Consider the following 27,142-nt stretch of genomic DNA (forward strand, 5'->3'; position numbering starts at 1 on the left):
CGGAATGAAAGGGAGTATGTCACATACTTCAAAGCTATTTGCCTGGACTTACGTAAGTTGACCAGGCTGTTACTTTTTTACAGAAATCTGAGGGGGTTTTCCTCCTTTTTCCGAACTCGAGCTTTCATCACTTGCCAAAATTTCACTGGCCTTGACCATCTATTTAATCCACCTCTGAGCTAAAGGTCAGCTGCTCAGTGACCTGAGTAAAGAGCCAATCACCTGTTGGACAAACATACAGATGCTCACTGTAATTATGTCAACTGACTGTCCTATAAACAGACAGTTCTCACAGTATAAATATACATACTGTCCATGGCTGTTTTAACATACAGAACCAATATATGTAGATGAGTGATATTTCTCTGCTGCGGCAGACACACTTTTTTGTTTATGTATGCACAAGAATACAAGAGTTTATCCATAACGTCGCTGTGTGAAGTGAAATACAATGCAGGATTACTCAAAACACTGAATATCTTGTGAATGAAAGAAATGAGAGAGAGACCCAAGGACAGATTGTAACCAATCCAGTCCTTTTTGACTAACTGAAATACCTGTACATGTGCAGTCTATAACTTGCCACTGATGGCCTGTTTCTGTTTAAAAATGACTTGATTGCAATTATGATGTTTTTGTTTGACAGGCTATAGACCACTCTGTCCTTTTATTTTTTTTGCCAGTTAAAGTACCTTAAAATGGCCCATAAAATACAGTTTATCACCGACCACAAAGTAGAGATAATTTAAACCCTGGTAATGTCAGAAGTTCTGACATTGATTTACAACATCTGAGTATTGTTCTGACTGAGAACAATACTCGGATATTGTAAATCAGCCTCAAAGTGAAAGAATGGCCTAAAAACTAGTCAAAACCATGTCAAGAGGCCAGATTACGATTTCGGAAGGCCCTTAACTCATTGGCTGCCAGCCATTTTCACAGCAGTGATCGAATTGATGTCTGCAGCAGTCAATGGCAGCCATGAATTAAATGTGAGTATTGCTCTATCCTCTCTAGTCTCATTTAAATTATTATTTTATTCAATATTTTAATTTTAATTTGTATGTTTAATTTGGACCTTTTCATGAGTGCTGTAGCCATTTTGTTTGTGTTGATGCCAACAAGATGTCTCATTCAAAATGTCTTGTACCAACCCACTGAAGCCCTGTGGGCCCTTTATTTACACAGTCATTATTATTATTATAAACCATGACATGTTTTAGCAGGAAAGGCACAGGTGTGACTGATTACACATTAACGATGCTGACTCTGTTCAGTTCATTTAGGTGGGAACAGTGTGACAGCGAGCCCGCATGCGTCCTGAAACTGAGGAAGCTAAATTGAACTCAGACATCATTCATTTGATCAGTGACACCTGTGATTTTCCTACTGTTAAAAAACAAAAAAAAACGAATCCTATCTGTCTATAGAACAGAGAATAGAGAGAGAGAGCGAGAGAGGTTGATCTGCACAGGTGATTGGATACTCGCGCGCCACGGGATGCGCGCAGCGAGCTTTCATCGTGCACGAGCCTCGCAGAGCTTTCTCGTGCACGCGGGACTGGTGGCAGCAACGGGTGGCTCCGGTGAGACAGAGGAAGACACCGCCATCAGAACGTGTACGTCGTCGAGCGTCGGTCCGGTGAGTCGTCGAAGAGCTCCGGGGAAGATGTCTGTGATGAGTCCGTACCGAGAAACCATGAGCTAACGGCTGCTAGCATCTCGAACGCTGGATGTGAAGTTTAAAAGTTTTCAGTGGGACGGTAGTTCGAGGATAAAGAGCAGGGACACGGGTGTCTTCTCTTCTCCATCCCGTGTTTGACTGTCGGACGACCGTGGCTCGGAGCTCCCCTCTCTTTTATCCGTTTTATTCAGGTTTTTTTTGGGACACAGTAAGACATTTGTGAGCCATGTTGTGGACTCGATGTCTGGTCCTGCTGCTCTGCTGGGGGTCCACCACCGGAGAGCAGCAGGCGGAGGAGAGGCAGGTGCAGGCGGGCTCACAGCGGAGACAGCGCTCTCCTCCGCCCGTGGAGCCCCTGGACTTTGGGTTTGTACCGGCGGCGGTGTATGATACCCACGCTTACTACGAGCCAGGAGCCATAGGGATACTCTTCCACATGGTCCACGCATTTCTCTACGTTATCCAGCCGAACACCTTCCCCAAAGGTGAGATTATAATCCTCGCCCCCTCCTTCGCCACATTCCTCTCTTTGTCCTCTGCTCTGATTTTTTATTCCCAGGATTACTTTCTCATGATCACATAATAATAAGTGATAACCTTTATTTATATAGCACTTTTCTGTGTAATGTTTAAAAAAAGTGCTAAACAGTTGAAATCAAGTTAATACAAAGTGCTTACCAAGGAGTAGTTAAACAAAACTGGTTACAACCAGAGAAGTAGTTTATTAAAAGGACATGGCCTTCAGAAAATGAATAGAAACACATTAAAACTGATTTATCAAAGATCAACAGAGAGAGTTCCAGAGTGTCCTGACTCTCAATCTCCTCTTGTCACACACTGGCATTTAGAGAACATTATCATTTCCAGGTTTGGTAAACACAGATCAACATTTTCTAACATTTTATGGTAAAAACAAGTACTAATTGAGTAATCACAATAATAATCAATCCATTATGAATATAATTGTTAGTTACAGCCCTAGTTTAATATGTGTTGACTGAAGAATTTTATCCTGTCGTAGTGCACAGTGTATAACTGAATAAAAAACATTGTGTTCATATTACATGTGAAGAAAAATAAAAATGTACATAAATTGTGCCGAGAGAAAAAGATACCTTTTTAAAATATCAGAATACATACAAAGAACAAATCCTGAAATTCACAAAATAGATAACCAAAGGGCATCCATGTTACAATATGTGCTACAATGCAAGAAAAATATATAGGAAATAATAAAATAAGGAATATATGGAGGAATGTATTATCTGTATTACAGCACCTGAGAGATGGGAGATCTGATTGAACTGAAGTGATGTGATCATGGCACATGTTAAATTTATAATAAGCTGTGTTTATGAAAGACTAAGTAAGGGGTAACATGTATATTGTTCTGACTCTATCAAAAATATCTTGTTTTGTAAACTGTGGAACCTTCAAAACATCTTAGACATGAACTGTTACGGAATCTGACTGACCTGTCGTACGTCATAAACTAAACAGCAAAGTCCAAAAACCTCAAAGAGACAGCGGTGACAGAAATGATCTGCACACACACGTCTGCTCTCCCTCTCTGGACCACATGGATGATTAACACAGGACGTCTAAAACAAAACATGGCTTACTGGTTTTAAAGAGCATGTGCATGCAGTGACTGTGTGAAATAATGACCAAAAGTTATGATTTCACATTGATCAGGTCTGTCACATGATCAGTGGACACGGGGAAAGAGTCGGTCTCTGGTGTAGTATAGTAACCCAGTGATGGATATAAAGAGCTACAAACAACTGAAAGTGGTTTGTTTTCGTTCAGTGTGTACAACTATTTGTGGTCAGGTTGGACGTTGACACAGTGCAATAGGATTGAGGCGTTTAAGTTGCTGCCATTTTGGTGTCCAGGGTTAGGGCTGGTGGCTGGGTAATCAATTAGCAGATCAGCGATTAGAGGAGGCTTTCTCAGTCACCTGCATCACTGCATAATACCATAATCCACCACACCATATGCTGCTGCTGCTGTGGGGGACTTCACAGTGTGAGTCACTGTCACACATGCACAGGTAGATGCCACCTGGATGTCCCGTCGCTTTTTTGGCACATCATGTGTCATATGTACAAAACAATCATGTGTACTACGATACTGATCAAGTCCTACGATCCCGAAATAAATAATAAGAAAAAAAGTTTTTAGAGGTGAAGCTGGGTATTAATTCAGTTACCCTATACGGTACCATTTGGTATATAATTTCTATTTTAATCCCCAAGTAAAAGCTTGATAATAACAATAACAAAACAGAACATATTTCAACTTCATGATAGTAATTATCAATTTTGATTTACCAACACTTTCATGGTCGTTCGTCTCTGAGTGTTGGCCTTGTGATGCACTGTGACCTGTCCAGGGTTTACCACGCCGTTCACCCATGTCAGCTGAGATTGGCTCCAGCAACCCCACGCGACCCTTGTGTGGAGGATAAAGCAGTAGACAATGAATGAATGAATGAATGAATGAAACAATGTCATGTGAAGATATTTCGCTAATACTGTCATTACCAAGCTTTTACCTGCATATTACTTTAGAAATGATAGTATCATTTAGTATGATATGGTATTACTAATGCTATTTGGTATATTTAAGCACCTTATTATTATCTATTTATTACCACAGTATTATATATATTTATTTATTTATTTATTTATTTTGGTCATGACATTTAGATCACTCATCACACAACAGTGCAGTTCACACAATATACATAACCGAAAGGGAAAGCGAGAGAAGCAAAGCGTAACTAGTCCCGCCCCCGTTATCATCATACATTTCATTTCCTCATTTTTTTTTTTTTTTTTTTTTTTTATGACATTTTGACAAAGAAAACATGTTTCAGCATCCGGTAGCACTCAGAGATGTAGTCTATCTCTATAAATTAAACGTGACTCACTCTTATGTTGCATGATGCATGTAGTGTGCATTATGTTCACATCCAAGTGAAGTGAGCAAGCTCTAAAAGGATGCTGAGCTGCAGAAATGCCAGGCAAGTGTGTTTTTAATAATGTTTGGCTTTCCAATTACAAATATACTGTGAATGTTGACTAAGATATTTCACTCCAAATGTTAGAGTTTTTTGACAAAGCCGGTGATAGGACTAGTGCATCGAAGTCAAATGTTCACAATAGGAATAGGAATTACTTGATTGAGTCAGGGATGTTGGGTGAATATATATTATGAAAAGGTTGTGGAAAAGCTTTGTGTGGTAACCCTGATTATAAGTTGGCGTTGCCATAACATAACTTCCCTATTACAAAATTATTACTTTATTATTACCATGTTGTTACTGCACCTGACCTGGACAAATGTTCAATATATGTCAATATTATGTTTTAGCACTGCAAACATACTGTGAGACACTATGGATGTTTTACCTCACAAGTGCTTGCTTTTTTTTTTATTAATTGATTTGTTCAGCTTTTAATCAGGAGCAATAATCAATATTTCACTATGTGACATTTTATCCTGATTATGATCACTAAAGACTGATTTCAAAACTCATTTATCATGATATCATCATGACAGGTATAGTATAAATACAGAGTGTTTTAAATGGCTGATGATTAAAGGGCAGGTTTCCCAATAATGTAAGAAAATGTAGATGTTTTCTCAGTGGTGTGTCACTTTGATATTGGTCTTGTTCCACAATCTGTTGCCATGCCAATTAGTGTATCCTGTAAACCTGTTCATCGTTGGTTAACGTCTGAGCTTTACTGAGTTAGATCACTGTTTGTTGACTGTTTGGTAACAGAGAGGACGGGGTGGGATTAGGGCTACGCATGAGTAAAGATTAAGGTGGTGAAATGTAAATCAGTGCATCGGATGTGAGCAAAGTTATTTGACCGGTCAGATTAGTTAGAATCTCTAACTTGGATTCAATTCAATTTCTAAAGCAGCAGAATCAAAACATATGTTAACTCAGGGCATTTTACATGTTAAGGTCGAGACTTAGAGGAAAAACCCATCATTTCACACAAATGAGGCTCAAAGTGTTGTCACAGAATCTCAAAGAGGAATCATTTCAGCCTCTTTCACTGTGAGGGGAGTCTGTGTCTTCTTATCCCTCTAATATACACAGGATAGCTTAGAGGATTAGCTGCTACAGTGCCAGAGCTACCACTGCTACAGATGGCATTGTCTCACACACACACACACACACACACACACACAGAAAGTGGGTCATTGTCCTGCTATTTGTTTGTCTTAATTATTGCAATTTGACATAAAGTTCCTAAATCACACTCAAGACTAGGGGTGGGTCAGAATATCGATTTTGTGATATCATTATCTGTCCTCATGCAATACACCAATATTTCACTTGCCGAGCGTTGCCGTGACGTCTCCACACAGTGGCGCTGCTCAAATGAACGATGGAAACTTGGGTGGAATTTAGAGGAGTTTAGAGCGGGATAATGACAGAGAAAGCTACATAAAGAGATGCCCCATCCACGTTCAATACATAGACTTTATGCACTTTGTTCTCTATGTTGTGTATAGATGGAGAAATCCTGCACTTTGAACTTTTAAGTTTTTCAGTTACACAGTTAACCCCCCCCCCCCCCCCCCCCCCCGAAAATGATAAGAAGGTTAATAATGACCAAAATCTCTGTACTACAAATGTACATTGTCCATACATTGTGAACTCCTGTCATTTTTTTATCATTTTTTTATCACATTTTTAAAGATTCTGTTTTTATTTTTCCGTAAAGTAGTACACTTTTAAAAATGACTTCTCTGTTTGCATAAGACCTTCCAGTAATCTCTCAGAGCTGCTCTATATTTACATGTTACTGTAAGACGGTTGTAAGTTAAGCTAACTATAGCAGCAGCTTTTTTTGTCTCTCTGATTAGGTCTGATTAGGTTTTTTGCTTTGTTCTTACACAATATTTTGTGTTTCGTTACCATGTTGTATTTTAAGCTTGTTCACCATGTTGGTCAATGGCTGGTGCTTTAAATATGGCTTTCATTTGATTATTGAAGAGTCAAAAGACACAGAAACAGTGGTGTGTGAATTTTCAACAAATCACATATTTATCTTAAGAATAAACGCATAAAAACAAGAAAAGAGCAATTTCACTGTTCTGCAGTGGTCCGTTCATCCTTTTAGGCCTAATTCTGATGGTTCTTTACTCCCAACTCCACCTCCACCCCTTCCCTTTCATTTGCTTTAGCTACCTCTCATACTGGGTCACTGAACTAAGCTGTCTAAGCTTAACTGCCCTCTGTGGCTAATGCTAACTAAGAAGCTGAGCAGTAGCAGGTGGTATCATCAGACGTGCTCATATGCATGTGCAGGGTGAACAAGAGAGGTGTTGTCTTCATCTTACGTGTCCATCAGAGGAACACTCATCTACAGCTTTATTAATGGTGCAACAACTGAATTAACCCCCAGAATTGTGAAATATCTTTTTAAACAGAAACATGGAAAAGTTGCCACTGTACCTCAGAAGGTATTGGAAGTCCTGTTAATCAGTGTTATCTGCAATTCAGGGTTTTGAAAGGACATTTTTCAGTTTTATTTCAAGTTAACTTTTGTTATGAGAGGCTCAGTTCATTAGGGAAGTAGGGGGAAAACAATAAGAAAAACACTTTAAATATTAATACTTTTTAAGATAAAAACATTTTCTTCACATGGCAGAAAAGAGTGCTCTCCCTCACTCTGTATTGTAATGTATTCTTTAGAGCTGAAACGATTAATCGATGAATCAATTATTCTTCGATTACTAAATTAATCGACAACTATTTTGATAATCGATTAATCGGTTTGAAGCTTTTTTCATGATTAAAACAAGATTTCTGATTGTTTAAGCTTCTTAAATATTAATATTTTCTTAATTTCTTTGCTCTACTTAACAAATTAATCATTTAAAGTCAGTCATTTTGGTTTGTGGACCAAACAAGACATTTGAGAACATCATCATTTCCAGGTTTGACGAACACAGATCAACATTTTTTATGGTTTTCTGATACTTTATGGACCAAACGATTCAAGGAAGGAAAGGAAAGCAACTTTATTGTCATCATACTGGTATTGTACAACGAGATGTCGAGGTCAGATGGAGGGTTGATCAGAGAGCCGCTGCGACTGAGTGCGCCGCCACAAGGGACCAACCTGACCGAATGTAACTAACATTCTAACATGTTTTGATGGTGGGAGGAAACTGGAGAGCCCAGGGGAAACCCACGCAGACATGGGGAGAACATGCAAACTCCACACAGAAAGGTCCCAGACCAGAAATTGAACCCAGCACCTTCTTGCTGTGAGGCAACAGTGCTAACCACCACTACTAACCACTGCGCCACCATGCCGCCTCGATTAATCGAGAAAATAATCGGCAGATTCATTGATTATGAAAATAATCGTTAGCTGCAGCTCTAGTATTCTTTTTACAATATCTGATTCAGTTATTTTGTGACCAGTATTGGACCAATACTGACACTGCATACTGTGTAGCTCCTCCCTTGTTTGTAAAGTAATGGTCGGTGTTTTCTCACCTCACCTGAGGACAAGCAGAAGGCAGAGGCGGAATATTTTACTGTCTGTTGCTGTTTGTGTTTTTATTTGTGTGTGTGTGTGACAGCTGTGTCAGCACTCACATGCTAAACCTGCCTCCATCTGCTTGTCATGTGTTGTAGCACTTCCTGCACCAGCCTGTCCACTGACTTGTTTTCAAAGGCCAATTTTACCCTCTGTAAAGACAAAAAAAAGTGTATTCTTTCTTATCCAGAAGAAAGAAAACTCATGAGAGATCTGACAGACTGATAACCCAAAAAATTAATTATTAATAACTCTTCACGTGGCTCCAGAAAGCTAGTGCTCAACTGTCATGTGTGCTGTAATATCTCCTTTTTTGATTGATGTTTTTCAGAGAAACAGTGTAGAAAATTGTCTTTTTACAGCACAACAACACAGCCATTGTGCCTCAATTTCTTTCTGAAAAACACCCCCAAACTCTTCCCTTAACACAGAACAAGAACAACTGGCACGACAAAGCTGTGTTTTAAAAAGGAAAAGGAAAAGAAAGTACCCTCAGTCTACAAATCATATTCATCCATCCATCCATTTTCTACCGTTTTTTTCCTCCACATGAAGGTCGCTGGTGCTAATCTCACCTGACATAGGGTGACAGGCAGGGTACACACCGGCCCACCCCGGACAGTAGGGCTGAACAATTTTGAATAAATATCTAATTGCGATTATTTTCACAGGAATTGCGATTGCGATATGATTACTGTGTGATGTTTGTGCAGATCTGTGAGAAACAAATATGTTCTCTTCAGTCTGTGGAATAAGACGTGTATAGATCCGGTTTTTGGACCGTGGGAGAAAACCCACACACACGGGGAAACATGCAAACTCCATGCAGAAAGGCCCTTGTCTTCTGACTGGAGCTCGAACCCAGGGTCTTCATGCTGCAATGACAAGAGTGCTAACCACTCCACCAACCGTGTGGCCCTTATACATAATAGAATTTTAGTCATGCTATATTTTATGTTGTATGTATTAGTGTGCACACACATATGACCTCTTTTTATGTGTAGACTTGGACAGATCTTTTTGCATGCAGTCATTCCACTTTTTTGGACCCTTTTCCTGAATTTGTATACACACACAATACATACATACATATATATATATATATATATATATATATATATATATATATATATATATATATATATATATATATATATATATATATATAGTTGTTTGCATACGTGCAAGTTAATGTGTGTGCATGTGAGAAGGTGTTTACATGCTTAGTAATAGTCTGAATGAGGTACCATCCAGGTAAGCTTAGTGCAGGTTGACCTATATAAACAAACAGACAGCTGGACTGAAGTGCAGCGCTCTCCACAGTAAACACACAACTTTTATAGCTGCCATGTTGTCCTTGAAAATGAAAAAATCCAGCATAGTTTGTCAGATGTTAAGCCTGAGGATTATTTTTTTTAAATCTGATTGATTAGGGCTCATCATGTCTGTAAAAGAGAATATAACTTTATTTTGCAGCATAGGTTGAAACAATTTGTATTTGCATACTAATGGTAGTTAATACTTTCAACTGCTTATTGTTGGCAACTTACATGTAATTTAGTGTGGGGAATCTTTTTATGGACATTAATCATCTCTCTTCATTCTATGTCATAATATATATTGTAGATTGATTATATAATGTATATTCTTTTTTCCAGATCTGATTGTTCGAGTCATTCAACAAAACATGGGGGGAATCAAAATAGAGGAGTGGAGAAAGGTATGTTTGATTTAAGTGAGGATGTTATTATAGTGCACACTCAACACTGGAGAATTAATGTTTTATTGACATGAACATTGAAGCATATAATTAAAACAGTTGGCAAAAAAAAGAATGCTCTTGCAAATATTAAACACAAATTCACTGTTTCCCTGCCTTACAGTGAGACACATGAAAGAATTACAATGTGATGTCATTTCATGATGCTAATGTTTTGACCATGTTGTTTCTTCTCATCAGTCTTTGTTTACTAGTCTCTTGGCTGTCGCACTGACCTTGTTTTGTTTATTTATTTCCCTTTTGCTATTGCGTGTGTTTCTGCACATGACCCCATGTGCTATGGTGTTACAGCCAGAAAACATCGTCCTGTTGCTACAGGTAAACACGCGCATCAGACTGTTGTACATTTCCACCAACAAAGGTGTGAGAGTGAAATAATGACTCTCCTCTTCCTCCTCCTCCTCTAGTGGCTCTTCTACGAGGCTGGATTCCTTATATGCGCCACCATTGGCATTTTGGTCGTGGTCCTCACTCCAATCATAGGATTTTGTTTCTGTGTGTGTCGGTGTTGTGAGAACTGCGGTGGTGAGATGCATCAAAGGCAGAGGAAGAATGCCGACTGTCAGAGAGGTTTCTACACGGCCTCCCTCATTGCCTCCTCCATCTTCATCATGTAAGTCTTCTTGGATTTCATTACTTTCTTCACCATCGCTTTGGTAGTGATGTTCATCCGGACCTTAATGCAATGATAAAAATGTTAAACTCTGCTGCAAATAATAAAAAAATGGATCCTGGAATATGTTAAAAAGACAAAATCTAAATCTTTACATGTTATTGTATCGAATCTGCCTAAACTAACTGAGAAAGACAGTCACACACAGACATATTGCATGTGTCCTGAATTATGAAAACATAAACCGGGGATGTGCTGGATGGAAAAGAGATATAAACAACGAATGTAAACATATATGGACTAGATCAAAATATCTAGTCTAGCCGCATTTAAACAGGTAATGGCAGATGGATAGAAACTGTTTCTGAGTCTTCAATTGAGGGGAGAGGGCAACCCACTATCCGCTGGGCAGCCTTCACAATTTCTTTATGTATATTTATGTATAAATAAATAAACACAAGCCCACATGGGCCCCTGTTTACCACAGCAGCCATTTTGACAGGTTGTAAGAGGAATCGAGTGAATGCTGGTGAAGATCTCCGCTTCATCAGTTTCATTCTGGTTCCCTGTCCTAACTTAAATGACCTGAGCGGAACACATCATTAATGTTATCAGTCACACCTGTGCTCTCTGTGGACGGGACAGGTGCACAGTCAGAGAAATACAGTCTGAATTGTGCAGGACAGTCAGGTGATACTGATAGCACTCTGTGGCTGACTGTGAGAGTATTGTCTGTCTGAATGAGCGCTTTCACACACACTCACATATACACATCTCTGTGGCCATTCAAAGTGTGTGTGGAGATATTATCTGCTCAGGGTTTGTCATTGTTATTCTTTTCGTCTCCCAGTAGACTTTCTCTGGTAGTTTCTGTCTTTCGCTCTCTCTCTCACTCGGCACTTTCAATTCATCTTACAGTAGAGCACAACAGTAAAGGCACATAACATCTGGGTGACTGTTGACATCAATGCTATGACGATAATTTTCTTTTGTACAATCAAACCTTTTTCCCCTTTTCTTTTCCTTCTGACAGTTATAAAAACATATTTTCTCACACCAATCCAACAACTCTGAACTCTGAGTCCCATTCAACAGAAATGCAGCAAGCCTGCCCTCTGCTGGTTAATATTGGCCAGGGTAATACCACCCAACTGACGTGTGTATTTGTGTGTGTGTGTGTGTGTTTCAGATTGGGAGTATTTGTTGCCTATACTGCAAACCATAATATCAGCACTCATGTCAAGAGCACTCGTCGGTTCATCAACACCAACATGCGAGACCTGAAGACACTTGCCAACAACACACCTGCAGTATGCACACTTTGGCACACTTATACACACATACATTTAAAAAAACAAAACATTAACACACTTTTTTATTACTGCTCTGATTTACTGTGTTACAGCAAATTAACTACCTAACAGCCCAGTACACCACAGCAAAGAACAAAATCCTGTCCGACCTCGACAGTAAGTTGATCCCAGTACTCATCACGTTTGTCTCATGCCTCTCACTTTGTTTGCTTGTGGCTTCCTGTGCTTACAGTGCAATAAAAGCCTCTGATTTTCTGTGTGTCCTGCAGACATTGGACCAGTGCTGGGGGGGAGGATCCAGAGTCAGCTGGAGAAAGAGGTGGTGCCGTCCCTGGACACTGCTCTGCGTATGGCAGGAGGTAATGCTCCCTCTGTATAAACATTCAGTACGATCACTGGCAATGTCAACGTTCATTAGAGATAACACTGTCTCCTGTTTCTGATTTCTAATTGGTTGTAAATAATTCCCGTTTGACAACAAAACTCAGTTTTTTCAATTTCAAAGTCACAACAATACAAATATAATTGTACATATTACAATTAACTGAAATTCTCAAACACACTATTACTGTCATACAGTCGTTATAATAAGGCCGAAAGTAAGAATTTGAATTTTGAATGAAAAGACTCCAGGACTATTCTTGATTGTTCTCTCTATTGTTCTATTATGTTCTTGTCCTTGCTTCCGAGTGTAGTAGATAATATTTTGATGGTATTTAATGTGCTATTAATTTTTAATAATTATTTTTTGTATTAATAATCTTGTTTTAAATCTATAACATAGTAAATATTGAACTGAAGCTCGACTTCCAAAGTTATACCGGAAATCAAAAAGCAATCACGTTATTTATTAGATAGTTCAGCTCAGTTTTGCTTAATTTACAGTTTCTAATTATTGTCTTAAACGTGCAGCTTCCTCTGTTGTCTTTTAGGTAACTTCTCAACCATTTGTCTAACTTTCTTTTCCTCTTCAATTCTCTCATATTTCCATTTATCTCAAGCTAAAGTTGAGAATGCCATCAAAGGTAATCAGAGCTGATTATTGGTGCAGTGCTCGTGATTCTGTGTTCGTGAATTATCGTGAAGTGTTAGACTCAGATGGTGATCCTAAACTACTGATTTATCCTGAAAACAAACTGTTCCTCTTGTTCTCCTTTGTGGATTGTTGATTTGTGGTCAGTGTGATACTGCTGATAGTCTTGTGGTGTGTGTACTTGTGTGAGGACCAATCATTTCACAAAACAACACACTATTGTGGATTATTTTGGTATAGTTTATGTGGAAAATCCTCCATCTGTTGGTTGTAGCTATGCGGGAGACCAAGGAGGCTCTGGAGAGTGTCAGCTCCTCCTTGGAGGTGCTTCAAGAAGGTACAGGGAAACTTCAGTCCAGTCTGTCAGGGGAGCAAGCCTCCCTGTCCAACACCATGTCCGATCCTGCCTGTACCAACGGAGCTGTCTCGCCCACCTGCAACACCATCCGATCCACGCTGCCTCAATTAGGAGTCAATGCAGACTTCTTGCAGGTATGAAGGATGCAAAGAGCAGCAATCAAAACAAACAAATCTTATTTGAAAGAAGACATTTCTAGTTTGTTGCTATCTGATCGTCTTCTTTCACTTCTTCACTTTCTGCTCCTCAGCTTCCCAATGTCAATCACGCCCTGGCCAATGTCAATACACTCCTGGGAACTGATCTCAGCAACATTGTGCAGAAGGTTAGTCTCTGTCTCGTCTGAATCATCTGTTAATGTAAAGTACCTGACCGTGACATGAAAGCTATTGAAAATAATTAGTTTTTTATATATTCATGCAGTAAAAGAATGACTAAAATAAAGGAAAAACACTACAATCCCATACAAAGAGAAAAGAGGTTTGGTCTCGAGTCACTGTCTCACATGACACATGACAAATATTTAATCTATATACATAAATATTCATATATAAGCACAATTGTAAATACAAAGGGCATAAATGTGCGTCCTGTTTACGTCGTAATACAATATTAGTATTCTAAAATATTCACAAAAACCATTAGAATTAATGAATTTATTCTGGTTTTAAATTTTGCACAGCATTGTTGGATATTTGAATATAAATATTTAAAAGAAGCACTTAAATAGAATATTTAAGTAATGGGAGATTTAAATGCACAGGCCAGTGGATTTTATTTCATCACCTGAATAATGTATCTAGGTTAAAATCACGTGTTAATTCATGTTTTTTCTTAACCATCATTTCTTTTTTTCTGTCCACTTCCAGGGTTACTCGTCTTTTAATGACACACCAAGACTGGTTAAAGAGCAAACTAAAAATATCGTCACAGGTACAGAAGAGTATACGTCAATTTGTGTTTGTTTGTTTAGTTAGTTTAGTAAAATTGAATTATGCTGCTTTACAAATGCGATCAGATTAAGTCTGACTGTAGTATTTTCACTTTTTTTCTTCCTCTCACCTTAATGTGCACACTGGTGGACAATGAAACCATAGCTCTTCCTCGTAAGTCCTCTTTCGTCCCTTGTCACATCTAAGGGGAACGGGCATTTTCTAGTTTCTCTCTCTGATGTCATGTTTCTGCTTGTGTGTGTGCAGGAGTGAAAGGCATGCTGGATAAGATCGGCACAGAGATAAACAACTTTGCCAAGATGTTCCCGGTGGAATCATCTCTGGCCAATTTCACCGTTTTCCTCAGTGAAGGACAGATGAAGATTGAGGCCTTTTACCCACAGATTGACCAGATTGATTTCTACAGGTTTGTTTCTGTGGATGCAAAATATGTGTTATTTCAGGTTTATTGTTTGTATTTTGGTGAGGTTATCATTTGGCTGAGGCCCAAAGACATTCATACAAATCATAATGACCTCACAAACTACAACAGCGTCTGTGTGTGTGTGTGTGTGTGCTGCAGGTGGATCGGCTGTGTGGCGGCTCTTTGCATGGTCGTCCTGGTCCTGGCTTTCAACATCCTGGGGCTTCTGTGCGGCACCTGTGGCTACGACAAGCAAGCTTCACCCACAACCCGAGGATGTCTGTCAAACACTGGCGGCAACCTGCTTATGGCGTACGTTACCGTGACGGCTATCCAACACTCAACCTGAAACGAGCACTGAGACAATGTTTGTCAAATTTGAAATGTAACAGATGGTTAAAATATGTCTTAATAGGCAAAAGATAACAATTAGTCTGTAACGTTTAAATAGTAAATGTTAATTCAAAGTGTCAGAAGTGACACAGGCCTCATACACAGAGGTTGCCACATGCTAGAGAAATCATTATACCTACAGCCTTTTACTATTTATGTGTATATATTTTCAATAACATGCATCAAATTAAATTGTGATGTATTTATTAAACATGTTTCTAAGAAATGTCTAGTTTACCTTGTTATCATTATATTATGCATTACATAAATGGCAGTAAAGTAGTCAGACTTATTGTAGTATGCCCATTTTAGCTTTTTCAGGTCATGATTATTTGTTAACTTCTATTTTAAACAGGAAGCAGATGCTTCTTCTTCATGAGTATGTGTCCCACACTATCTCTCTCTTGCTCTTTCAGTGGGGTGGGCTTCTCCTTTGTCTTTTCCTGGGTGCTGATGGGCATCGTGACCACCTTGTTTGTTGCCAGTGGCAACGTGGAGAAGCTAATATGTGAACCGCTGGCTAACAGACAGATATTCCAGGTACTGACTTCAGACTCTCTTCCTTCCTGAGTCGTCTTATTTTCACTCTTCTCTCTCCTCTCCCTTTGTTTGTCTTAGAGATATTTATCTGAGCATGAATGTTATTACATAACAGACAACACTGTGTGTGTGTGTTTGTGTGTGTTCAGATCATAGACACACCGTTCATGGTTCATCCTGCCAAGAAGAACTTCCTTCCTGGGATGCTGTTTCAGAACCCAAACATCGACCTGACTTTGGGAAGCATGTACAGGTAAAATGACAGCATCTGATATGCACACTCTACAAAATGCATTAAGTTAAAAGGCACATTTAAAAAAAAAAAAAAAATCCTGAGGTCTGAATATGTGACGATGCTGTGTTTGTCCTGTAGGGAGTGCTTTGAGAACAAAGGTCTGTATCATGCTCTGCAGCTGGAGACCATGTTCAACATCAACTCCTTCCTCAACAGAACTGTCGTGAGTGTCACTTTATTCTGAAGGAACTGATGGTCAGTGACAGTGAGGTAACATGTCGGCATGTTTGTCTCACCACAGTACAACAAGGATCTGGCCAAAGTGTTTGAGAGTGTGCAGGTCGACTTGCATGACATCACACTCCTGGAGCAGGCAGGCAGAGACAACCTCATCAACTTTGCCAACTCAGGAATTGGACAGATTGACTATGAGACGTACTTGGCTGAGGTGATCTGCTCAAATCCAGACTGATGCCTGAGTAAATTTGAGTTGAAAACTGAAAGGTGTCAATAAATGTCTCGCTGTAGGTGAATAAGGGCGTCACTCTCGTGGATCTCCTGTCCTTCGCCACAGATCTGGAGGCTCAGGCTGACCAGCTGGTGAGTCTCATTGTTACTGTGCTGACAGGTGAAGTTAAGCAGAGGCAGCTCTGATTTCTGTGTGTAAACAGGACACATTTTCTACTCCTCAAACTGCACAATGAGGACCTTCACATATACTTATTGTTAAATATTCCTGAAGCAATTGCTAAACAACAAGTAAACGACGACTGTTGAGTTACTTGTTGTGTGGCTTTGGGATGTGAATGTTTTTGTAACACTTATTGAAGTCTGCAGGATATCATCCACCATATGTATAGTCAGACAGGCTGTCTGGAAAATAATTTCCCCTCATGCTGACTGATCAGGGGGAACAGGCTGCCCATTCACTCTGAGCACTCTTACGTTTATAGCATTAACACATGTATAGGTACAGGGACTGTGCCATTGAAAGGCTTGTGGGACAAAGGGATTAATGTGTATACCGCGTGTATTTACAAGAAAATGCCCAAATGAGCCCAAAGATTATAGTATTGTAAGTTGTGTCGGAATAGATGTTTGCGTTCATTGCTTTTTTGTTTGTTTGTTTGTTTGCAGCCACGCGGTGCCCTGGAGAATGCACTGAGAGGACACGCCAGCAGTATCAGGCAGATTCATAGAGATCAGGTGGTGCCCATGGAGCAAGCAATGGTAAATCCCCTCTCTCACAGCACAAACATGAACAATAACAATGACACAATTCAGTCCCTACACCTTCAAATAATCATGTCTTCTAAACATACACTTTGTCTTGAAGAAATTGATGTTGTTTTATGAATCAGAAGATTTAGACTCACAAAATGTCCCTGGACACGGAGATAATTGTTCATTTGTTTGCAAAGAGATTCTCAGATTATGTGACTCCTCATTATGTTGCTTTAAAAATACAGTATGGCAAAACGCATGTAAAAAAACAATCAAAACGAGTGATGTTGAAGGAATGTCATTCCTTACAGTTTTAAAGGTTTACGTGTGTTCACTTCCACTCAGTGCTTTTTTTTCTCTACCTCCTTTTCTTTCATAAAATGGTGACAGAAATATGTCAAGGCGCGGGTGAGTCGCTGGTGTCAGTTGTCGATGTCGAGTGTTTTTGTTTGTAGCGTCGTGGTTGGTGCAGCAGTGTTGTGACGTGACACAGTATTTATGAATGCACGTTTTGAACATGCTTTTGTCTTGTTTGAAAACTCTCTGTGTCTTCTTTCTCAGAGCACTCTGAGTCAGAGTATCAAGCAGCTGCAGAGGATGTCCAGCGACCTGCCAGTGAGAGAACACACAAGCAAAAACAATCATCAACGCTTTGTAACCGCTTCCACCTCAAGTTCAAATAAATGTTTCTGTGTCTCAGGTCAAGGTCACTAATATCCTGAGTGCCATTGATGCAGCAGAGTACCTCATCATTCATAACGCCTCCCAAGTGGTGAAGCAGGTATGAAGTAGCTTTACAGAACTATGTACATGATGTGACCTAATATTGTGGACAACTGTTGTTAGCTGTGTTATATTGGGTTTAAATGAATGCTTGTGCAATGAAAATATACTGTGGTTACATACATTTGTCCTTGCCAAGATTCTCTTTGAGTTTCAGTAGCTGAACTATCTATTTAAACGCTTATTATATTCTGTAAATAAAAAATGTCAGAAGCAATGAAGGAAACAAATACTTGAATAAATATTTACAGCATTTTTAGCATTGAAAGAAACAAGTACAAGACTATATTTCCCTTTCCCGCCCTATCACTTAAATTGCAAAAGAATGAACATGAGTAATGATTAGAGCATGAGAAATGTACTTCACAACTAATATGGGCCTCAGAATGTTGTTCTAAGTTGGACTTAAACAATCAACAAACAGTCCCGTGTATCCTAACACTGCTTCTCTGTTTTATAGGAAACAAAGGGCTACATGCAGAGTTTAGTGGGCTACTTCAAACAGTACACCCAATGGGTTAAAATCTCTGTGAGTATTTTATTCATCTTTTCTCGCCTTTTTTTAAGTGTTGGCACACAAAAAAAGCACAAAAACTCTAAGTCATTGTGTTTATTTAGTTGGGGATGTACATTGTTGCTGTAGTGTGTAGGTCTGTTACATTCACACCACTGTTAAATGAGTTCACACAATACTGATGAACCCATCAGCTCCAGTCTTGGTATAGCAGTGTGTTGCTTTCATGTCTGTGGTGACACCGATTGATGCATTGAACATCGCGAAAGATTGACAGAGCCCGGAGATGGAGACGGAGACATTTTAATCACTGAATGAACAGATTGAACTTGTATTAACTTGTGGAATGGGTTGATAGTGATTGAAATGAACTTTTTCGCTTAAGTATGATTGTTCAGTTTTGTGTGGTCATATGAGGCACTGACATAGTCCACACTGAAACAGTCACTCACCCTCACTGAATACATGGCTGCCAGTGGGGACATATATACTTATACATATTACACCACACATGGGCAATGTCTTTTTATCTGGCCCACAACTTCCTCACAGGTTACCTCAAGTTGTAAATACAGACCAAACATTTTGCACCTTCACGTTAACAGAAAATAAATAAATATTTAAGTAGTAAAACACAGCCACAGACAGCATTTTTACTTATATAAATTTGGTTTAAAAACACTTTTTTATTTGTGGCCCCCTTTGCTTGCTTGATGTATGTCAGTAGTACTGACCATGTTTTCTGACTGGAAACTGAAGTTTGTAAACTGTTCACTCCAACAGTCTAGAGAGAAAATAAGTGTTTTTTGCTTTTTGATGCATTTTAATTATGTTGGAGCTCCTGCAGGTTCACTTACAGTAACTGTGTGTTTATATCAGTAAAGAGGAAAGGAAGTTTAATGCCATTCATGCATAATCAATATTTTTATATGTATAGTATATTATGTGTGTGTGTGTTTGCTTTTCCTGACAGTTGACCACTGAGGTGGCTCAGTGTAAACCCATCAGTAACATAGTGGACAGCATGGAGATCGTAGGGTGCAGCTTCGTAGTCGATTCAGTGGTAAGTGTGTGTGTGTGTGTGTGTGTGTGTGTGTGTGTGTGTGTGTGTGTGTGTGTGTGTGCGTGTGTTTGTTTTGGACCACACGTACAGTATGAGAACAGTATGTCCTCCAGTCCTCCACACATGTTAGGAGGCACGACGGGAACATACAGTACAGTACATGCACATAGATCCTTCAATGTTTTTACATTAGTGCAGCACACGTTCAATGTGTGTGCCTGTTTTAGTTTTTTCAACCGATATGTCTCGTATTACTTCTCCAAACAAAGTCAAAGTTGGCACTGCACACTCTGGCGCCCTTATAAAGTCAAATGCCATGGTTGAAGTGAACTGTTTGACAGATAACAGCCAGACATATAGACAGACGTTCTTTGCATTTATAGATGTATGCAGCCCAGGGAACTTCTATATATAATTATCAGCTTTGTACATACATGCATACGTATACTCAGTATATTCTGCTCTATATTTGCTTGTCTTACTTTATGTGTGTCCTTAATGTTTGCATGACATTCATATTTATTTCACATTTATATTACTCAACAACTGAGACAGCTATTTATCATAGTAACATAACTAAATAATCCAAAATGAAAAAGGTTATATCGTCATATAGTTATAATGTTAAACATGTTTCAAAGAAGTTCAGTTGAAAAGTTACAGTTGATTTTGTTTTTCAGAACACATTCTGGTTTGGTCTGGGAGCCAGCTGTATCTTCATGATCCCCAGCATCATCTTCTCCATCAAACTGGCCAAGTATTACAGAAGGATGGACACAGAGGACGTGTTTGAAGAGTGAGTTCTATACAACACGCATGCTCACTTATTCTTCACAGAGTTCTTAGTTTTGTGTGTCTGTGGTCAGTTAAAACATAATTAACAGATCCTTCTCTTCTCCCTTTTCCTTTGTCATTATCTCGGTTTCATGGCCGTTGATATTCTTCCGTCATGTTTTTTCGCCTCTCTCCAGCTCCTCTTACCCGTGGCTTGTTGCACTTTGATGCACGTCCACTATTCATGCACACGTTTGTCTTCCTCCTCATGTCCACTCTCTTTTGTGGTATGGAAAACTTCAGCTTTGAATCTCATCCTGCCACAATCTTCATCACAAATCACAAGCACGACTTTGTGTCCCTTTGCATTCTCGGATTCTTGTTTCGTCATCTTCCCTCTGCTTTCATCAGTCCTCTCACTCTCTTTATCGCCTGTGCTCCCTCGCTCTTGTGTTGCATTCTGGGTAATACAGGTGAACAAGTGTGCAGTATCCATGGAAACGTCAGGGTGGTCAGGTACGAGTCGTGACCACCACGTGTGCTTGCTTACGTGTTGAGGTACTAACCGGTGGAGGGAACATTTGGAGGGTGTGCAGACAGAACTAAACGAGCCACATGAGATTTCTCCACACATGTATTAAGAATTCCCCATGTATGTGTTTGTATTGTATGTGGTTGTACTGTATGTGTTGTCGTGTGTGCACATGTAGCTCTCCCTATCCCGACACTCTGACGCGGTTTCCTCGAGCCTCTGCTCCCCCGAGCTACTGCGACTGTTGACCCACAGGAACATTCTTGCCTTTGAAGAGGTACTAAGTATAAGTTACATAAACACAACCACTAATACTCTTCTATATGAAGTAACCATCTAACAACCACCAGCCATCACCAAGCTCTCTTAAACCAAAGAGAGAGCGTCCCTGATGTCTCACCGTTTTTCTTTCACAACAGTGTTTCGTGTGTTCTTCTTCTTCAACCCTCAACCATCCCTTTTTTTTTTTTTACTGCCATTGACCACTGACATGATTACACTCAACAAAGGACAAATTAATACTTATAATGACCACAGTCAGTGTCAAATAACTGACACTGGTTTCTTTGGTTGTTTCTTTGGTGATTTGTTCAACATGAGCAAACATTTAATGGTTTGTCGTTCTCACCCAATCCTTTATTTTGTTTTATTGTTTTAAGAGTAAAATACAAGATAAGATTGTTCAGTGTGCACTGTTGGTATTGCAATGACTGCAGGTTTTAGGCATCAGGGAAAATAGACTTGTTCATAAACTCAGATTTCATTTTATTTTTTATTTTTCCGTAGTGGACAAGAGAACTGGAACTGAGATTTCCCATGTGGTAAGTTTTCTTTTGTTTCATTCTCATCATTACGTAGGAATAGTGTAAAACGAATTGCATGTTAGTTCTGACACGGATGCTCTCTTTTCCATGACTGCTGGACTGTCCGTTTGTGAACTGTTTTTAGACCTTTTACAAACTTCCAAAGACAAAAGGGAAGAATGACAACAATCCAGTGTGTGGAGGACGTCCAACTACAGTAACTACTTCAAACCAAAGGACCTCCAATGCCAGCAAACTGTAACTTATATCATCCACACCAGCATCAGCAGTTCCTCTAGTGTTTCATCGAGTACTTTAACCATCGTCAGAACATTTTCCTGCAGTTAGATTTACACATAGACAATGAATTTGTACTAACATTATCGGTTTTTACTTGGTGACATGTGTCATTTTTTTATGCTTTCAAAACTTTTGAAAGTTTTCTATATTTTGTTCATGTTTGTTTTATAACATGTAAGTAGTTTTTGTAGTAGTAGCAATTTTGTGAATATATTTGTGTTAGCCTGCATCATTTTGGCTCCACATGTTTGCACTGACCAGGTGGATCTTCAGGAAATAGGGTTATATTTTGATAAATGCAGTCCATGTCCATGTCAAACTACCAGGAGTTTGATGAGAAGAAACCAATCTCTTGTGCGTATGTTAAATAACAGCAGCCAGTTAGCTTAGCATGATGACAAGACAAGATAGTTTTTACATTTATACTAGCCATTCTTAGGGTCGTGATCTTCCTGATAAGACAACATTAGTTTAAAAATCAATATAATAATTTTTTTATTATGATATTGTTTTTCCCCTGAGCAGTATTCTCCTGTCACCATTTACCTTTTACATCTCACCACGTCTCCATTGTTATAATACACAAGACTCACAGTGAAATAAGGAACAAAGTGTGTTCCTTATCTGTTCAATGTGTCTTTTATCTTTCAAATATGGAAAAAAATCCTTATTTAACGGAGCGTTGGCAAAACTAGCCATTCTGCTTTGAGGTACTGTTTTTTTTTTTAGCATGTGAGCATGCTAACATTTGCTAATTCACAATAAAAAGCGAGTCAGATTGGTATAAACCAAAGTTTTTAAATCATCCTCATTAAATATTAAATGTCAGCCTTATGTTCGGAGGAGGATTACCACAGTCAATGGCAGCATTAATTAATCCATTTTAATTTGTTTTGGTCTGGACCAAAGCTTGTTTTTAGGCTAACATTGCTAACTACACCTATGCCTTTAACATGGCTAAAGCATCCATTTGAGTTTGATTTTATACATATTAAAGTCATTAGTTATAAAGTGGTGACTACTTACTGGACATTTGGCTGATTTTGTTGCCACAGTAAGAATGTATCCTCTATCTCCAATGTTTGTGCTAAACTTAGCATTTAAGCTGTAGCTTAATATTATACAAACATCATCTACTTTGCTAACTCTTAACAAAGAAGTGGAAAATTGTATTCACAATTTTTTTAAATATTCCTCTCAACACTGACCAACAAAACTTTAGTCCTTTAAAAATTTAGATTCTGTATTAGTCCAGAGTTTCCTAGTTTATGCTACCACAAGAGGCAAAGTGCTACAAGCTATTCAACACACATACGACCTAACGCGGTTTAAAGACGGCTAACAAACAACATGTTGTGTCGTAGGAACTTCTCGACAGACAATTTGTGACGGCTTAGTTGCTTCGTTGTCAGATTTATTTTTTGTTTGTTTTCTGGAGTTTTACAAACTCTCAAGAGGCTTTGGTTTCACTCACACACACTCCTGTGTAAACACAATTACAAACAAAAGCCAGAGTTTGTGGCGAGGACGATAATGTGTGAATAAAAACGTCAATTCAGTAAGTTTCTGCTTTGTTTTTGTGTTTCTTCCATAAAGCCACTGCTGTATCATATATTAAAACAACTGAAAATGTAAGTAAGCTCAGAGTCACAGGTATGAATGGAAAAAAAGGATTTCATCCACCAAGAAACACACCTGGGATTAATCATGTAACATTAATCCAAGCATGTATACAACAGCTAAAATGGCTCACGTCTCTCTTTTTCTGGTGGGGTTGATGGGTTGACGGTCTTGGCAGTAACTGCAGTTTCGTGACGCTGTCACATCCGATCAGACCACACTGACTGTATTTAGGAGAACGTCTGTAAACACACACATCTTTCTTACAGGAGAACATTTTCTCTCCCCCCAACAGATTGATGGCTATGAAAATAAGTCGTCCTCGGGGCATGTGTGCATTTTTACATATGTGTATGTGCAGTCTGTTTTTCCGGTTTGCGCTTCATGTGGATTATATGCATTTCTTAAAAAAGGCAGTGTCTGTTTTTCTGTTCAGTATTAGAAGTTAAAACTGCACTGGCACCAAACCAAGATGGGCTCTGAAATTGGTCGGTGTACATTTAAAGCAGAACAAAACATTGATACTGGATACTGTCGTCCTTTCATGTGACATACAATTATCAATAGACGGTGGTGATTTTTGTGCAAATTTGTCTCACTTTTTGTGCCACACAGTTGAAAGCGGGATAATAATAATAATATTAACCTAAAGGTTGCAAAATACTTTACAAAATAACAATAAAACAAACATAAATAGTTAAAAAAAAAAAATTCACAACATTAAGAGAACAGGTCAGTTAGTAGAAGAAACAATAAAAACTGTGAAAAGTCTGGTGTCCCTGCAATTCCCATGTATTCTATACATTAAGAATGTCATTTTGTGGCATTTCTTTTGGAAAGTTTTCTTGCCCTTTAAATAAAGTTCTGTGTGTTTGAATGAAACCACAGCATTAGTTCGTAGCTCGGATGCAAAACTAACGTTGCATCTTCAGGAGAACATGGAGAGGATTTACTTTTTACAGGGTCAGAGATCGACTTTTAGCTCTTCAGCAAATTACTCCGGGCTGCAGTTGGGCTCTCGTCCTCTCCTCATCATCAGCAGTCAAAGAAACTCTTATGTGAGAGTACATAATGTCTCGCCACAAACTTTGGCTTCATGTGTAGCCTCCTTCAGCCCCGTCTCCAAGTCCAACAGAACCACTGACCCTCTCCCCATTTCCTCCATCAGTTTATGTTCCCCCCCTCCCTCTATCTAACCCATCTATCATTTTTTTGATTTTGTGTGTGTGTGTGCGTGTGTGTATGTGTGAGAGAGAGAGAGAGAGGAAGAGGGAGGGTTTAGTGCAGGAGGAGGAGTTTGGGTCTTTGGCCTCACCTGAATAATACCTTCTTTGTGAGCTGAAACTTTATAAAGCCCTTCACGTATGCGTCCTACCCTGGCACACGCTGACATTCTCTGTGGACACATACATACACATTATCCCAAACCCACATCCATCCATTCATTCATTCATTCATTACTAACACAAGCATGGAAGCTGTGGCGAGAGTGTCGCTGCTGTTCCTAGCAGCGACTGTTTGTGTGTCAAACGCTCAGACCAACAACGGCAGCAACGACAACAAACAGCAGCAGCAGCAACAAAGAAGCATCTGGGATGAGCCCATAAGATTCAACACCAAGGCCAAGGACTCGTGTACTATGGTGGTGTCAGGAGCTGGGGACTATACTCGCCTGCGTGTCTCCTGCAAAGGTCCTAGCCAGGGCCAGACTGTGGGACGCTCCTACTACTGCGACTTCCAGGGAAAACCCAACCTGTGCCGTCCTTACAACGGCAACCCTCGCCACTACTTCACCCAGATGATGTGGGACTTGAGGAAGCTCAGTCATGCCTGCCAGGGAGCCAAAATCTACCGCCCACAGATGTGCAAGAAGCACCCTGACGAGGCCCAGATGACCTTTGTGACCTCCTGGCCCAGGTCCTCAAACCCCAAGCCCTCAAAGCCCGTGCAGGAGCCACGAAAACCTGTCGTGCCAGTCCAGATCAAGCCTGTCGCTACTCCTAAACCTGTCAAACCACAGACATTTCAGCCCGTCAAACCTCAGCCAGGCAAGGCCCCCCAGATCAAGAAAACTACCCCCAAGCCTGGGAAGACCACTACTCGTACCACAGAGCAGCCAGAGTCCCCATCCTCCCGTGTGGCTTCTGAGTACTGCTGGAAGAGCTTCCACGGCGTCTGCTCCTACGTTATTAGCTGGTTCCAAAACTGAGGCGATACTGCAGGCAAAGGTAAGTGAATAAAGTTCATGAAATGCAAAACATAAACCCTGCATACTCCAAATGGAAATGTATTACTTTTTTTGTAGAAATGTGTCTGTAACAAGCAACAAGAAATAACCTTTATCTTTATTAACGTTTAAAAATTCCTGCATTTCCTATTGTGTCAGGTTTAGAAACGCCAGCGACAGATCCAGTCAGGACTCTTCTCGTCTACATTTGACCACTCCAGGATCTGAATGGGAGCCTCTGGAGTCTTTTCATCGCCTTGTGAGGTTTCAACTCCCCGCACTGCAACATCTAAATGGCTGAGCCAAAATCACTCACTCCACACCTGTGTGTTGTTTACAGATGTCATGTAATGTACGTTCCATTTTTGTATATCTGTAGAACACTCTCGGCAAGACCAAGGGGAGATACAGCAGGCATGTGATTCTGTTTGTATATGATGTATATGATGAATCACTGCAGTAAACGTAAAAGACGTAAAGTCAATAAAGTCTGAGTGGTGATTTCTTCTCTTCGTCTGTGTGGTTCTGTTTCTTCGTGTTTTTTTTTTCACACATACTTTTTTCAAAGACGCCCTTGTTTGGTTTCACCGCCGTCTGCTGCACGACTGCAGAGGAAGCTGTTAATTCGCAGACACAGACCGAGGTGACGATAATGCAGCTCAGTCACAGGAGGCGCCTCAGCAAACCTAAACACTTCTTTGTATGAGCTGAGGACTCAGGTCTTAAGAGCCACTGTGTGCAGGAACAGAGGACATCTGTGTGGAGGCCCAAGCCCAGGAGTGGCTGCACACACAGACACACACTCGCACTCAGACATAAACACACACATGTATAGTGGGTAAAGAAAGGAGATACAAGTCTCTTTACTCAAGTCAGTGCAGCTTCTTTCATTATTTAATCATCTGTTATTACAAACCCATCGTGTTGCAACTGAAGAGTTAAACTACATCGAAATAAAATTCAAAGGTGAACGTTTTTAAAGACACAGGATGTAGAAAATGATGTAATAAGCATCTATATTCAACTTTATGTTATATATATAGCTTTTCTTTTATATCCTCTTTTACACCCAGTTATTTTGTCTGGAAGTTAACGTGTATGTCTTAATGTAAATCACTAAATTTACTTAAGACACAGTTTCATATCATATATTGTGTGTATATATATTTTTTATGTATATCTTTTATTGAGCGTTTAACTTCAACATACATTCCACATATACTCATTATGTGGAATATATAATTATATAATTTATGGTCATTTAAATTGTGCATGTAGTCCTAAGTCGTCAAATAAAAATTAAAAATAAATAAAAAGTACAAAACCTTAATACAAAAAACAAGCAAACAATACACAGGTTGACTTTTCTAACAAGCCCTGAACTACCCCGGCCTAAGTGAAGTCACTCATAAATAAA

General features: G+C 39.4%; 2 protein-coding genes across 2 annotated transcripts; both read left to right on the forward strand.

The window, feature by feature from the left end:
• The first annotated feature begins 1,542 nt into the window (after positions 1-1,542).
• prom1b (prominin 1 b) lies at positions 1,543-23,440 on the forward strand. Its single transcript, XM_058641149.1, has 28 exons — positions 1,543-2,168; positions 9,923-9,984; positions 10,336-10,362; positions 10,452-10,657; positions 11,847-11,967; positions 12,063-12,126; positions 12,240-12,329; positions 12,972-12,995; positions 13,278-13,495; positions 13,612-13,686; positions 14,231-14,294; positions 14,459-14,467; positions 14,561-14,720; positions 14,877-15,029; positions 15,527-15,650; positions 15,800-15,903; positions 16,024-16,108; positions 16,187-16,333; positions 16,414-16,485; positions 17,023-17,115; positions 17,500-17,517; positions 17,671-17,724; positions 17,810-17,890; positions 18,353-18,421; positions 19,380-19,469; positions 20,150-20,265; positions 21,562-21,596; positions 21,724-23,440. The coding sequence occupies exons 1-27, from the start codon at positions 1,910-1,912 to the stop codon at positions 21,581-21,583; spliced, it is 2,607 nt and encodes an 868-aa protein (XP_058497132.1). The 5' UTR covers positions 1,543-1,909; the 3' UTR covers positions 21,584-21,596; positions 21,724-23,440.
• A 1,416-nt stretch (positions 23,441-24,856) lies between these two features.
• Positions 24,857-26,233, forward strand: fgfbp2b (fibroblast growth factor binding protein 2b). Its single transcript, XM_058641148.1, has 2 exons — positions 24,857-25,726; positions 25,885-26,233. The coding sequence occupies exon 1, from the start codon at positions 24,970-24,972 to the stop codon at positions 25,705-25,707; it is 738 nt and encodes a 245-aa protein (XP_058497131.1). The 5' UTR covers positions 24,857-24,969; the 3' UTR covers positions 25,708-25,726; positions 25,885-26,233.
• The last annotated feature ends 909 nt before the right edge of the window (positions 26,234-27,142 follow it).

This window comes from Solea solea, chromosome 10 (assembly GCF_958295425.1).
Source record: "Solea solea chromosome 10, fSolSol10.1, whole genome shotgun sequence".
In the NCBI taxonomy this organism is placed as follows: Eukaryota; Metazoa; Chordata; class Actinopteri; order Pleuronectiformes; family Soleidae; genus Solea; species Solea solea.